Genomic DNA, 16,674 nt, shown 5'->3' with positions numbered 1-16,674 from the left:
GAACACTAAACACTGCACCATGGGAGTCCATGGACAAATCTTCCACATGGAATATGGGCACAAGGTGATAAATGTATTTAAAAAATCACATTTCTCAAGTCTTTAAAACAATATGTAATTTTACAACTTCCAAGGTATTCACATATTAAAGAAAAAAATAACTTCATAAGAATTTTCATCCACAACTTTCACTCCATTAATGTATAAAAGTTCTGCAGACATTTCCGCAAAATGTGCTGAAATGTGCAGGAATAAGGCCCTGCATCAAGTGAGCTGCAAAGGCACTTGTTTTGTCACCTATTTTGCTTGAATAAAAAAATTCATACTGTTTACTATTATGTTTTATTGTCCATAATAGATCTTTTCTTATAATGCAAAGGTATGCAGCCCTGGGCTTCCATGAACTGCTTGAACTCTTGAGGGAAAGCAAACTCTGCAGCATGGTCAGCATTCCACTTCATGCTGATGTTAGGAAGACCCTGCCATTTCCTAAATATATCAAACCAACCTATAAATCTGCAATAAATTATTCACAATTAAGATACTAACCAAAATTCTCATGAATATCATCCTATACTAAAACTTCCTAATACATGCTTACACTCTGGAGAATGAAATGATACCAGCAGCATTTATAAACAGACCAAAACCTTGAAACAGACCACTGAACATGGAAACAACAGTTCTCTTCTTTAAGTTTTCCCAATCAGGGAAATTAAAACCAATAAAATGCATCAGTTCCCTTATGTATTCACACACACTTATATGAGCTTTTCTCTTTACAGATCTAATGAGGAGATAGCTATTGCTGCAATGGTGAGGTTTTACCAAAAGTAAGGGTCATGGAAGTAACTGTTAGTCTGTTACCTAATGTGGTTACACGTTACAGACTGTATGACTAACAATTCTAGTCTATTACTGGATGAACATGATACATTAAAACTACTATTGCTAGAAATCTGAGTCAACTGGGGATGTGCTGGAAATGAGATGTTCGAGGACAATATGTGGTGTGAGGTGGTTTGATTAAGTAATGAAAGGGTAAGAGAGACGTGTGGTTGAGAAAGCAGAAGAAAGAGTTTTGAAATGGTTTGGTCACATGGAGAGAATGAGTGAGGAAAGATTGACAAAGAGGATATATGTGTCAGGGAACGAGGAGAAGCAGGAGACCAAATTGGAGGTGGAAAGATGGAGTGAAAAAGATTTTGAGTGATCGGGGCCTGAACATGCAGGAGGGTGAAAGGCGTGCAAGGAATAAGAGTGAATTGGAATGATGTGGTATACCGGGGTCGATGTGCTGTCAATGGATTGAACCAAGGGATGTGAAGCGTCTGGGGTAAACCACAGAAAGTTTTGTGGGGCCTGGATGTGGAAAGGGAGCTGTGGTTTCGGTACATTATACATGACAGCTAGAGACTGAACAAATGTGGCCTTTATTGTCTTTTCTTAGCACTACCTCGCGCACATGCGGGGAGAGGGGGTTCTCATTTCATTTGTGGCGGGGTGGCGACGGGAATGGATGAGGGCAGACAGTATGAATTATGTACATGGGTATATATGTATATGTCTGTGTGTATATATATGTATAAGTAGAGATGTATAGGTATGTATATGTGCGTGGGTGGACGTGTATGTATATACATGTGCATGTGGGTGGGTTGGGCCATTCTTTTCATCTGTTTCCTTGCGCTACCTCGCTAATGCAGGAGACAGCGACAAAGTACAATGATAAAAAATAAATATTTTTTTCACAAATGTTTGTAGTCCAAGGTATTTTTCTAAAAATTGACTGTAGTCGAGTCTTATTAAAGAAACATTGATTATAGCTTATACCCCTGTTGCCATGTGTCAAATAAAGAAACAAACAAAAAAATCAAATATTTTGAAGACATTTTTTACTTACCTCCGCTGCTTTTCAGAGGGCCGACTTTTTGGATGGCGCTGGAGATCTTTGGGAAGTGTAATTTGTTGCGGCCTTATGCTTCTCTGCTCTCGTTGGGGTCGGAAAGAAAACTCATCTTTTTCCTCAGCTGTCTCCATTGAAATATTTTCTTTAACTTCCATCACTTTGCTTGCAGGATTTGGCTTTACCTTTCATAACCAACAACACTCTGCCTTCAGTGTCAGTTTCTTTTCTAAGCAAGCTTCCTCTTTCTTTACTCTTATAATTGCAGATATTCTGCCATTGTATAAAGCAATGACATAACAATAAAATAATTTAACTCAGTACAAGCAATAATAGTACAATATTCATTACACAAAGATCATTATAAATCTATAGGAGTTATCCAGTAAAATATTTGTATAAATTTTTGCTGCAATAAGAACTGCTTTTATCCTACTATCAAACAGACCAAATACAAATTATATGCACTATTAAATGTGGCTTACTCCTGCACAACACTACAGAACAGCAATTTCTTCACACCTGTTTAAGCATTTCATGCTTTTGTTTTTCTAGCAATAGAGTCTAACTGGGCACGTACTTTAACCAGGGAATCAATAGCAGTTGCAAGAGCTTCTGGACTAAGTTCTAAGCTTATATTTTCTCTATGATCATTTTTAGGATCCTCCAGTATCTGGAATAAAGAAAACTAAAAATTAGTCCTGTAATTCCTCACAAAAACAGATGTGTATGTGGGTGGGTTGGGCCATTCCCCATCTGTTTCCTTGCACTACCTCGCTAACACAGGAGACGGTGATTAAGTATAACAAATAAAAAAATCTCTACCACTGTGATAGCAAACATTTTTCCACAATATGTGATATATAAGAAACTGGCTAAACGTAATAAAACTTAACTCTTTAAAATAAGAAAAGTTTATATTCATGGAAAAACTTCATGAGATATAATACCTTAATCAGGTTTTCAGGACATGATAGAATGTTGTGTTACACTTTTTCACGATGTTCTGCAGTTATCTATAAACTCATGGACTCACCCTTACCACTAGATAAGGTATTATTACATAAAAATCAAAATCTGAGTACTCTCTGAGTTGGAAAATGCTTTGGTATATAATGTATGTGCTTTAAAATTATCAGTTACAAGTGTTGGTAAAGTCTACCTGTATCACCCAGCCCTAAATGCAAAACACATAACATAAAACAAAATATATATGTTCCAAATAAAGGCAAGGTCATATCCATAGGGGAAGATTCTCTCTACTTTACTACCACAGTATTTAAATTCCAAATAAAGGCAAGGTTGAAGCCATAAGGGAATATTCACCCTACTTTACTACCATAGTATTCTTATTCCAAATAAAGGCAAGGTTGTGGCCATGAGGGAACATTCACTCTACTGAACTACCATAATATTCATAAGGTTGGAGGATTCTCATTCACGGGCACCAACAACCAAATCAGGCCTATGATGTCATAATGTGGAGGTGAGGTAATGTCAAGTAACTAGCCATCATCATTCACTATCCACAGAAGTTAGCACTTTGAAGAGGATGGAAAGCCAGGCAGGTGAGGCACAGTTTTAAAGGAGCAGATGAATTATTTGTGGAAGATGCTGAAGGATCCTTTTCTATTGTCCAAGTATGATGTCAGTTGATGTTCTGAAGTCATTTAGTTTGTTAGTCACTTTTGTGTTGTTATTGGTGTGGGGAGTGAAAGTTATGTGTGTGTTATATGTGATGACTAGAATGGTTTGTGTTTAGTTTAGAAGGAGTGATTGTCCATCCGGGTGATTGAAGGTGAGAGTTGGATTCATTTTTGTGTGGGGAGTGATCACAAACTTCTGTGAAGATACACATAATCTATACTGGGTGAGCTATTATTCCAACTTAAGTGCTACATATCTGTTGTTGCTACTGTGGTGGCAGGGTGTGGCTATGTGACTGTGACGTCATCTGCATGTGAAAGGACCTTCATGTGTTTTGCCGGAGGTAATGGGAGGTCATGTAGGAAGAGAGTGAAAATGGTTGGAGCAAGAACTGCTCACTGGGAACTCTAGAGTTTGTGTGTTTTAGAAGTGAAATCATTGTGATTGACTGCCATGGAGGATATAAATATATATCGAGAAAATAATGGAAGGGTAAGAGAGATTTGTGGAAATAAAAAGAGTGTGGTTGAGGGAGCAGAAGAAGGTGTGTTGAAGTGGTTTGGACATGTGGAGAGAATGAGCGAGGAAAGACTGACAAAGAGGATATATGTATCTGAGGTGGAGGGTACAAGGAGAAGCAGGAAACCAAATTGGAGGTGGAGGGATGGAGTGAAAATGATTTTGAACAATCGGGGACTGAACATACAGGAGGGTGAAAGGCATGCAAGGAACGGAGTGAATTGGAATGATGTGGTATTCCGGGGTCGACGTGCCGTCAATGGCCAGAACCAGGGCATGGGAAACATCTAGGGTACCATGGAAAGGTCTGTGAGGCCTGGATGTGGATAGGGAGCTTTGATTTTGGTGTATTACACATGACAGCTAGAGACTGAGTGTGAATGAATGTGGCCTTTTTTGTCTGTTTTCTTTGTGCTACCTTACTGAGGCATGGGGTAGTGCCAGGAATGGATGATGGCAAGAAAGTATGAATATGCACATGTTTATATGTGTGTATGTATATGTATGTATATGTGTGTGTAAGGGCATTTATGCATATATATATGTATATATGAGTGAGTGGACCATTCTTCACCTGTTTCCTGGCACTATCTCACTGACGCAGGAGGCGGTGATCAAGAATAATAAATGAACAAATATAAATTTCCGTTTCTTATTACACATAATCACTGTTTCCTGCGTCAGCGAGGTAGCTCCAGGAAACAGATGAAGAATGGCCAATCCACTCATATACACATACATATACATAAACACCCATATACATACATATACATAAATATATATACACACAGACAGACATATACATACATACTTTCTTCTTTTCTTTTAAACTATTCGCCATTTCCCGCGTTAGCGAGGTAGCATTAAGAACAGAGGACTGGGCCTTTGAGGGAATACCCTCACCTGGCCCAATTCTCTGTTCCTTCTTTTGGAAAATTAAAAAAAAAAAAACGAGAGGGGAGGATTTCCAGCCCCCCACTCCCTCCCCTTTTAGTCACCTTCTACGACACGCAGGGAATACGTGGGAAGTATTCTTAATTCCCTATCCCCAGGGATAATACATACATACATATGTATATATTCATTTTTGCTTGCCTTCATCCATTCCCATCGCTACCCCACCCTACAGGAAAAAGCATCACTGCCCCCCCACTTCAGCGAGGTAGTGCCAGGAAAAAGACCACATTTGTTCATACTTAGTCTTTAGCTGTCATGTGTAATGCACCAAAATCACAGCTCCCTATTCACATCCATGGTTTATCCCAGACATTTCACATGCCTAGGTTCAGTCCAGTGACAGCATGTCGACCCTGGTATACCACATCATTCCAATTCATTCTATTCCTTACAGACCTCTTACCCTCCTCTATCTTGAGGCCCCAATTGCTCAAAATCTTTTTCACTCCATCCTTCCACCTCCAGTTTGGTTTCCCCCTTCTTCTTCCCTCCACCTGACACATATATCCTCTTTGTCAATCTTTTCTCATTCATTCTCTCCATAAGTCCAAACCATTTCAACACACCCTCTTCTGCTCTCTGAGCAACACTCTTAACATTTCGACACATCTCTCTTACCCTTTCTTCACTTACTTGATCAAACCAACTCACACCACATATTGTCCTAAAACATTTCATTTCCCACACATCCACCCTCCTCTGTACAACCCCATCTATAGCCCATGCCTCAAAACCATACAACAGTGTTGGAACCACTATTCCTTCAAACATACTCATTTTTGCTCTCAGAGATAACGCTCTTGCCTTCCACACATTCTTCAACACCCCCAGAACCTTCACCCCCTTCCCCACCCTATGACTCACTTCTGCTTCCATCCACTGCTAAGTCCACTCCCAGATATCTAAAACACTTCACTTCCTCCAATTTTTCTCAATTCAAACTTACATCCTAATCAACTTGTCCCTCAACCCTACTGAACCTAATAATCTTGCTCTTATTCACATTTACTCTCAACTTTCTCAGTTCACACACTTTTTGAAACTCAGTCACCAACTTCTGCAGTTTATCACACGAATGAACCACTAGAGTTGTATCATCGGCAAACAACAACTGACTCACTTTCCAGGCCCTCTCATCCCCAACAGACTGTATACTCGCCCCTCTCTCTAAAACTCCTGCACTTACCTCCCTAACCATCCCATCTATAAACAAATTAAACAACCATGGGGACATCACACACCCCTGCCACAAACAAACATTCAGTGAGAACCAATCTCTCTCATCTCTTCCTACTCATACACATGCCTTATATCCCTGGTAAAAACTTTTCAATGTTTCTAGCAACTTACTTCCCACTCTTAAAACTTTCCACAAAGCATCTCTAACAACCCTATCATCACTCTTAAAACCTTCCACAAAGTATTTCTATCAACCCTATCATATGCCTTCTCCAGATCCATAAATGCTACATACAAATCCATCTGTTTTTATAATTATTTCTCTAATACATTTTTCAAAGCAAACATCTGATCCACACATCCTCTACCATTTCTTAAATCACACTGCTCTTCCCCAATCTGATGCTCTGTACATGCCTTCACCCTCTTAATAAATACGCTCCCATAAAATTTCCCAGGAATACTCAACAAAGTTTTGCCTCTGTAGTTTGAACACTCACCTTTTTCCCCTTTGCCTTTGTACACTGGCACTATGCATGCATTACGCCAATCCTCAAGCACTTCACCATGAGCCATACATACACTGAACATCCTTACCAACTAATCAACAACACAGTCACCCCCTTTCTTAATAAATTCTACTGCAATACCATCCAAACCCTCTGCCTTGCCGGATTTCATCTACTGCAAAGCTCTCACTACCTCCTCTCTCTTAACAAATCATTCTCCCTGACCCCTCTCACTTTGCACACCACCTTGAAAAAAACACCCTATATCTGCCACTCTATCATCAAACATGTTCAACAAACCTTCTAAATACTCACTCCATTTCCTCAATTCATCACTACCTGTTATCACTTCCCACCAATGTTCCCATTTGTTCTTTTGTCTTATGCACATTATTTACCTCCTTCCAAAACATCTTTTTATTCTCTCTAAGGTTTAATGATACTCTCTCACCCCAACTCTCATTTGCCCTCTTTTTCAACCCTTGCACCTTTCTCTTGACCTCCTGCCACTTTCTATTATACATCTCCCAGTCACTTGCACTACTTTCCTGCAAGTGTCATCCAAATGCCTCTCTTTTCTCTTTCACTAACAACCTTACTTCTTCATCTAACCACTCACTAACCTTTCTAAACTGCCCACCCAAGTGCACTTTTGAGTAATAATCACATCATCAGGGGAAATAACAGAAAGAAATATAACAATCAGTTGATATAAAATGATAAGACGTAGCTAAAACACCATTATAAACATAAATAATATATTTCTATATATCTATCTATCCATATCTCTGATGCCTGTTCCCAACTGGAACACTGTCAAAGGGGTTGTCACAGCATTAGAGTCTCCATAACCAGTGAACTCTAGTGCCTCTTCCTAGTCTTTTGTGCCTCACCCTTAACAGGCCATGGGGAGTGGGCAAGTCTAACACAGTGTTTGCAGAGGCTCCTGCTTCATGTTCCTTCTAACTACTTCTACCTAATGCTCCTGCCTACATGTTTCTACCCACTGCTACTGTCTATTGCTCCTAACATTTTGCAAAAAGGCAGGGCAAGTGCATACTGCCCATCACTGGAAAATCTAGATATGAAGAATAAGCTGTGCAAATTAAACATTGTCAAGTGATATGCATGATAAAGAGAGATTGTATGTTTGTGGACAGAGTGCCAATACTCCACATCTGGGTGAAGCAGAAAGTAATGACAGCTACCCGGGTCAAAGGAGTCCAACATGACAACTGAGGTGCTGGCTCACTATGCAAGCATTACTAACCCACCCAATACCGAGGTGGGTAGTACTGGTAGTATTCTTTCCTGGTTGTTGGCTGTCGATCAACTACTACCAACCTACTCATTTAATCAATAATCAGTAACTCATGATTACCCCAGGACAAATGTCTAAGAAAGAGAGAGATGACCCCTCACAAATGTAAAGCTTGTTAAACTAGATTACATGTAATTCATTCATGTATCATCTACAAAATTCACAGTTATACTTCTATAAGGCATAATGAACTACTTACAGTCATATCAAGCAGACAACGAGGTTTACTGATGTCTGTTGCCTCAACTTTCACCGTGACTTCACAAAGCTGTGGAGGCACTGCCATGCTCCATATGTTTTCACTCTGAACTGTGAGCCCTGGGGAAGTCCAGATGGAAAAGATTTCATATGACAAATTCTGATTTGATTCTGTCCGAGGTAAAGTGGTCTTAGTAAGCTACAACAAAGTGGCACATCACCAACTGGTAAAGAGCAAAGGCTCTCAAACATTTAAAGTTTACAATCTAAATGAGCAAAGACATGGTTTAGTAATTTAGGAGGCACACTTCTACACCTCTGTGTGTGAAAATATTTAATTTCTAATAATGAAAAAATTAATAAAACAATATTAACACAGCTCCTCTGAACTTGGAGAACTGTATCGAACAAGTTCTAATATCGAAATTTAACACAAGTTAAATTGGAGGTGGAAAGATGGAGTGAAAAAGATTTTGTGTGATCAGGGCCTGAACATGCAGGAGGGTGAAAGGAGGGCAAGGAATAGAGTGAATTGGATCGATGTGGTATACTGGGGTTGACGTGCTGTCAGTGGATTGAATCAGGGCATGTGAAGCGTCTGGGGTAAACCATGGAAAGCTGTGTAGGTATGTATATTTGCATGTGTGGACGTATGTATATACATGTGTTTGGGGGTGGGTTGGGCCATTTCTTTCGTCTGTTTCCTTGCTCTACCTCGCAAACGCGGGAGACAGAAAAAAAAAAAAAAAAAAAAACACTGAAGTTGGAATGCATTACCACAAGAGCACGGAAGCAAAGAAAGGCAAACATGATTTATTAAGGTATTCATCTGGAGACTTGAGTGTCTTCATATGAATTAATCAAACTTTCTCTTTTCAGATTAGCCATCTTCAACTTTCTGTTTTGTATATGCATAACAAGTTTATTTCATCATGTCCTCTTGGCTATCCTTGGTACAACTAATTCTTACTTATCTACTTTTTCTCAACGTAGTTTAAGTTGATAATAAAATGGCATTGTCATCAGCTTTTGTCCCTTAACCCTTTAGCTGCTTCATGCAACACGTGTTACAAAGCTAATGTTCCACACATCATCTGATGTTTTATCCAAGTTCACAGGTGATATTTGTTTACATCAACGCCATACAAAAATATCATGCATATCAGTCACCCTTACATCATCAAAGAGGTTGCACATGCTTCATCTTGGTACGATGTCAGATCTACATGCCCACTTCTGTAGCTACTTTTAGCATGATGTGTATGTTTATTTATTCATCTTATCTATAATTACCCCAGGACCAATTTCTATGAAAGAGTCCAAGTGTTACCCAGAACCTAAGGGCTCCTGCTGTGCTGTGCTACTTCTAGTAGAAGAAAAATGTAGACTCCTTTGGAGTGAGGAGATCTTTGACAAGACTGTACTACCAAAGATGCAGCCCTGTCAATGGTGACTTTTCACTCGCAGTATAATCTTGAGCAGGCACAGTCTGGTAACACCTGACGTGCATGTAGAGTAATGTGATTAGACATATGCAAAATGAAGTCCCACCTGGAAATATAAAAATATAATTTTCATTTGTGTTTGCTGAGACAGCACAGGCAACTGAGGCCCTAATCAAGGCCATCCTATCAATGCTATATCTATAAATAAATGGAGAGAGATAGATACAAGTATACGTATGTGAGTAGGAGAGATTGTCAAAGGGCATTATTGGATTATGTGTTAACTGATAGACATGTAAAAGAGAGACTCTTGGATGTTAATGTGCTAAGAGCGGCAGCTGGAAGGATATTTGATCACGATCTTGTGGAGGCAAAAGTGAAGATTTGTAGAGGTTTTCAAAAAAGAAGAGAGAATGTTGGGGAGAAGAGAGTGGTGAGAGTAAGTGAACTTGGAAATGAGACTTGTGTGAGGAAGTATCAGGAAAGACTGAGTGTAGAATGGCAAAAGGTGAGAGCAAATGACGTGAGGGGACTGGGTGATGTATGAGATGTATTGAGGGAAGCAGTGATGGCTTGCACAAAAGATGCATGTGGCATGAGAAAGGGGGAGGTGGGCAGACTAAAAAGGGTAATGAGTGGTGGGATGAAGAAGTAAAGTTGTCAGTGAAAGAGAAAAGAAAGGCATTTGGATGATACTTGCAGGGGAGGAGTGCAAATGACAGGAAGATGTATAAAGAAAGTGGCACAAGGTCAAGAGAAAGGTGCAAGGGTAGAAAAAGAGGGCAAATCAGAGTTGGCTTGAGAGAATATCATCAAATTTTAGGGAGAATATAAAGATATTTTGGAGGGAGAGAAATCATGTGCATAAGACAAGAGAACAAATGGGAACATAATTGAAGGGGGCAAGTGGGTAAGTAATAAAAGGTAGTGATGAAGTGAGATGTAATAAGTATTATGAAGGTTTGTTTAATGTGTTTGATGACAGAGTGGCAGATCATTGGGGGTTTTGGTCAGAGTGGTGTGTGAAGTGAGAGGGTCAGGGAGAATGGTTTGGATAAGAGAGAAGAGGTAGTAAAAGCTTTGCAGAAGATTAAATCTGCCAAGGTGGTGGGTTTGGATGGTATTGCAGTAGAATTTATTAAAAAACAAGGGATGATTGTGTTGTTGACTGGTTGGTAAGGATATTCCATGTACGTATGGACCATGGTGAAGTGCCTGAAGACTGGTGGAATGGATGTATAGTCCCACTGTACAAGGGCAAAGGGGATAAAGGGGCATGTTCAAACTACAGAGGAATAAGTCTGCTGAGTATTCCTGGGAAATTATATGGGAGTGTAATGACTGAGAGGGTGAAGTAAAGTACAGAGCATCAGACTGGGGAAGAGCAGTGTGATTTCAGAAGTCGTAGAGGATGTGTGGATCAGGTATTTGCTTTGAAGAATATGTGTGAGAAATACTTAGAAATACAAATGGATTTGTATGTAGCATTTAAGGATCTGGAGAGGGTATATGATACGGCTGATAGATATGCTTTGTGGAAGGTCTTAAGAGTATATGGTGTGGGAGGTAAGTTGCTAGAAGCAGTGAAAAGTTTTACCAAGGATGAAAGGTATGTGTATGAGTAGGATGAGAGAAGAGTGTATTGGTTCCCAGTGAATGTTAGTCTGCGTCAGGGGTGTGTGATGTCCCAATGGTTGTTTGATTTGTTTATGGACGGGATGGTAAGGGAGGTAAATGCCAGAGTTTTGGAGAGAGGGCCCAAGGAAAAGAGTCAGTTGTTGTTTGTCGATGATACAGCTCTAGGGGCTGATTTGAGTGAGAAACTGCAGAAGTTGGTGATTGAGTTTGGAAAAGTGTGCAAAACCTAACCTAACCTAACCTAACCTAACCTAACCTAACCTAACCTAACCTAACCTGGATGTGGATAGGGAGCTGTGGTTTTGGCGTATCACACATGACAGCTAGAGACTGAGTGTGAACAAATGTGGCCTTTTTTGTCTTTTCCTGGTGCTACCTTGCTGGTGGGGGGATGCTATCTCATGCGTGGCGGGGTGGCGATGGGGATGGATGAAGGCAGCAGGTATGAATATGCACATGTGTATATATGCATATGTCTGCGTATGTGTATGTATGTGTACGTTGAAATGTATATGTATGTATATATGCATGTATGGGCTTCTATGTAAATACATGTGTACATGGATGGGTTGGGCCATTCCTCGTCTATCTCCTTGTGCTACCTCACTGACGCAAGAGATGGCAATTAAGTATAATGAATAAATAAATAATTACACATATATATATCTTTTATACATATTTGCTATTTCCTGCATTAGCGAGGTAACGTTACGAACAGAGGATTGAGCCTTAGAGGAAATATCCTCACTTGGCCCCTTTCTCTGTTCCTTCTTTTGGAAAATTGAAAACGAGAAGGGAGGATTTCCAGCCCCCCACTCCCTCCCCTTCTAGTCACCTACAACACGCACGGAATACACGGGAAGCATTCTTTCTCCCCTATTCCCAGGGATATATATATAAATACCCTATCCTGAAGGTACCCATTTTAATGACCAACTCCTGGAGATGGATGAACATCTGGGTTGACTGTGGACTGACTGACCCATCCAGGATTCAAACCTATGTGCTCATCCCTGGGTAGCCCGTGAATGCTTATCTTATACTTACATAAAGAAGAAGCATCTACACCACCAGCCTAGGCCCTTCCCCAACTACTAAACACCCTCCAAAATCAACATACAGGTGTCTACAATCAATGCTTATCTAATGGGGCCACCCTTAACCAATCAGCAACTAGCACCCATCAACAACTTTGTGTTTACATCTTGCAGATCACACATGCCAACCCACAGCAACGACTGAAGATTGAGAATAGTTTTTTTTTGTGGGGGGACAGGGCTTGGTAAGAAAAACAGGAAGAAGTCTTGTGGGAAAGCATCTCGTAGAGAAAAGGTTTTTCAACTTTCTAAAACAATATTTCTTTCGTCGTGGACTTTCTCACAAATATGACAAAATACCCATATGAAGGAAGATGATTAGACAAAACGTTAGGGGGGAAATCATCAGGTGATCTAGGAAATCTACATTAAACTAATCTTTGTGAGAACAGATCAAGATCATTATGCTTGCATATCACTTTAATAAAGTCCCAGTTTTATCAAATTCATTGAAGAAATGCACATCAATGAACTACTTATATTTAGTAAAAGTTATTTAGGCCAGGCTAATACGATGTGGTGCATTATCATTTATCATACTGTAATAAATAATGATAGTGGGGAAGGTTTTGTGGTTTAGGGAAATGTGAGGTAAGATATACTAAATTACCTCTAGATATCAACAATACATTTCAAAACATCACCTAACTTTCCCTAGCAAATTAAACTTACCTTATCTTTTGATTTCATTAAAAAAATCAAGTCATTTATACTGTTTTTTTTTTTTTTTCACTAACAGTGTTTGCTGTGTTCGCCAGGTGTGTTTACTTCCTCTAACAGAAGGCAACCAATGTCTTTGGTATATTTGACCATAATACTGTACAGTAAGGTAAATCTCAACTCTCATGAAGTTCAGTGAAGTTTTCGTTGGTTCTACCGCTGCATGTTAGTACTTCACTTACCTTTACCTCACATATTCCCTGTCAATCACCGACCTTATTAACACCTATCTAATAATCACAGGGGAAAAATGGATATCCTTAAATCACCTTCACCCGTTCCCAAATACTTCAATGAGTCCACTGTTATGCATTTTAAGACCCTGACATTACTTCAGTGTTACCCCTAAACTGCAACTTCACTGTCAGAACAACTGCTCGTGTGGCTGTTTAGTAATAGGTCACTAAACCTGTCAAATAATAAACGCACTGGCACTTAACAGTTAGTACTAACCAGTCATTTCTTAGTCCCTTACACACATGAAATGATAGGATCTAACCTGTCAAAATCGTTATCACATCTAACAGGGAGGATACAGATATAGACAAATTATCTGTAACCACAAGATAGTCACGTTTCCGGACAATCAGACGTCGTGCCAGTGTTTACGAATTTCTCGTTTTCTTTTATCAAGAATTTGTGAGGACAGACTTAGGTAGTTATATCTATCTATGATCTACACACATTTTGGTTTAGGTTAATTGTTATGAGCCTAGGTTTATCCATTTCTACACTAACTAGATAAGGTAAAGATAATATAGTTAGTAGTGCTCTTTTTCCACTATACTCCACCCGTTAGCATTAGGCGTATGAAAAACAATGGAAGGAAAGCCATGCATTAATGAAGGAAGTTTGCATATACTTTAATAAGACAGGAAGGGAAATTCCTGCCATAAAATCTCACTCCAATGTCCCACCCTCTGCTGCACTATGATATACTCTTAAGGTTTAGAAGTGGAGAAATGAATTGATGTATATTTTTCCTCGTGTTTAATCAAAAGGCATATGAACATGACATTTTTTTTTGCCGGTTTGTAAAGGATTTTGTGGTCTTTGCAATAACATTTGTTGATAATTTATTTCAGGGTTGAAAGCATCGATAGGCAAAGAGACTTAGCCACATCAGTGTTACATCTGTTACAAGGCTTACTTCATTTATCTCAGTGACGGTTTTCTCTTGTATTTCAAAAAGATTTCTGTGATATACATCATCGAATTTGTTAAAAAAAACAAAAACGAATACTTGCATTAGATCACTGTGGAGTTTATGCTTCTTAAAAGAAATCCTGATCTTTGTTCGGAGATTTCTGAGAGATGGATAAGTTTTGCAACCGTTCTCCTATTTCTTCCAGTTCTTCTCCATTTTTTGGACTGTACATTCAAGGTATGACCTTGCAAGAGTATGGTAAGGGATCAGAATCGTTTCTGGTATTTTGTAGTTGATGTTCCCGCTATAAAATCGAGCATTTGCTTTCTTTTCCCTTGCTGCTAGGTTTCAAGGAAAATAATCATATGCAGTAAACTTTTTTCTTCGGAAAATGTAGAGCAAGCAAGATGAGCAGGAAATATCGAAGTATAAGTGATAAATGACTGAAATATCTTTAGCTGAGAAGCAGTGTTAAGTGAAAAGTTTAATCAAAATGTTTCACCTCATGTTCACCCGCCAAAGGACGGAGTAGTTGCCATTGTGTTGATGATACTAGCATGTGGTTTTCGCATGCATAACATCAGACCTGCTGGCATGGTATAAGGGATTGATCATCACTTTTGAGAAGCCATGAAAGTTTCGTTTCTGCATGGACGAATGACTTAACGGTCGTCATCACTTCGGTACTTTGGGTTAGTTTTCTTGATAGTATTTTTTTGTTAACCACAGACATAGGTAAAATGGGAGACTATACCGATCCAGGGAAGCTAATCAAACACAAAGACACTGAACCGAGAAACGTGTCTTTGTAACGTAGTACAGATTCAAGGAAGCTAATGGAACGTATCCTAGCATGATGTCAAGAAGTAACTGCGATATGATTTTCGCTGATATCAAGGCGTAATATTAGAGGCTTTACCAAACTTGATTACCGTATAAGGAAATGAACTTTTGCGTTCTATTCTTCTACCACATCCCTATATTACTCGTATTTTTCCCTCCTTGGAAGCCCTGAATTCGTTACAGACTTTTAAAGGTATTATTACTATTATCATTATTATTATTATTATTATTATTATTATTATTAGTATTAGTATTAGTATTATTAATGTGAAATAAGCTCAATAAAACAAGAACTGGATTTTTTTTTTTTTTAGAAATAATGGAAATTGCTAAAATGAAAAGAAACATGAACCACGACCCGACGCCTGGGTTTGTGTGGTTTCAAGTGTGCCTCTAAACTGAGTCGAGTATCGTTGTCGTTATGTGGTTTACGTCAGGCCTTTACATGTCCATGTCTCTCGTTCAGGTAAGTAATCTGCCGTTCATTTTCTTATTTATCAGAATTACGAGGTCTGTTCTAAGTTCGGCATTCATTCTGAAAGAAAGAATAAAGATGAACAGCATGTCCATCTTTAGAGTTTTACTGACAGTGGACGATTAAGTCTGCTCACTAATACATCATATGTTATCAGTTAAGAAAGAAGCTGTGATTGTAAGAGCCTCTGAAGAAGGAATACTTGGGTTATATAATAATCATGGAATTATGGGAGCTGAGGTGAGCTATAGTGTAGGGTAAGGGAGCTTGGTTCTGTGTGCGTTAAGGAAATTGTGGAAAGAGAAGTCTTTTTATGTGAGGGCAAAGATGGTCATGTTTGATGGCGTGGGTCGTAAATGAAAAAAAAAAAAGTATGGATCAAGATGGAAGTGTTGAAAATGAAATGTGATGGATAATATGTTGTGTGTGAAGGTTTGATTGGGTATTAAATGAAATAGTTCAAGAGAAGTGTGATAGTAAGACGATTGTTTATCAGAGAATTGAATATGGTGTGCAAAATGGAAATGGAGTGACTGTTGGACATTGGAGAGGAAGAGCGAGGAGAGACTTGTTCACATGTCCTCACATTTATCACGACAGGAACCCACCCTGCGTCTTGTTTTTCTGTTTACCTCTCTGTTTCAGGGAACTGGTCATTATCGACATTGTTACGATGATTTTAGAAACTTGAGATAAGTAATATCTCCCGTTTTCTCTTTACCATTGGGGAAAGTCTGCAGGTGCTAGCCTCACCCAGTGATGAAGCTGTCTAATTACTCAAGAGCGAAGGTTGACACCTGGTGTTGGAATATGATAGATATTAGATCTCGGTGACCAAATTGTACATGGTTACTTCAAACATGGGTCTACATATTGCTGTAGAGTAGTTGCAACGTTTCCGTATTCATGTACATACATAGGGCACTGGCGGCAGTAACCTAGTACATTGGTTTTTCGCTTAACTTACCCTAATGTTAAGTGATATTGTCGGCACTTAAAAGCGGTATTGTGGGTACTTGATGTCAGCTCCTAAATTCCTGTCTTGTATTGACTCTTATGATGGGCATAACCTA

At 39.1% G+C, this 16,674-nt stretch overlaps 1 protein-coding gene across 5 annotated transcripts in view; it reads right to left on the bottom strand.

Moving 5' to 3' along the window:
• aft (cap methyltransferase 2) overlaps positions 1 to 13,752 on the bottom strand; it is a 29,376-nt gene extending 15,624 nt beyond the window's left edge. Inside the window, exons 1-3 of one of the 5 annotated variants that reach the window (XM_071659544.1) lie at positions 13,636 to 13,752; positions 8,238 to 8,356; positions 1,904 to 2,579 (exon numbers count right to left, since the gene is read on the bottom strand). In XM_071659544.1, coding sequence (XP_071515645.1) covers positions 1,904 to 2,064 — 161 coding nt within the window. In that variant the 5' untranslated portion in view covers positions 2,065 to 2,579; positions 8,238 to 8,356; positions 13,636 to 13,752. The other 4 variants (XM_071659545.1, XM_071659546.1, XM_071659547.1 and 1 more) reach the window with 4 other exon arrangements.
• Between the last annotated feature and the right edge of the window lie 2,922 nt (positions 13,753 to 16,674).

This window comes from Panulirus ornatus, chromosome 68 (assembly GCF_036320965.1).
Source record: "Panulirus ornatus isolate Po-2019 chromosome 68, ASM3632096v1, whole genome shotgun sequence".
NCBI classification, from domain to species: domain Eukaryota; kingdom Metazoa; phylum Arthropoda; class Malacostraca; order Decapoda; family Palinuridae; genus Panulirus; species Panulirus ornatus.
This window is presented reverse-complemented; position numbering and strand designations above follow the sequence as displayed.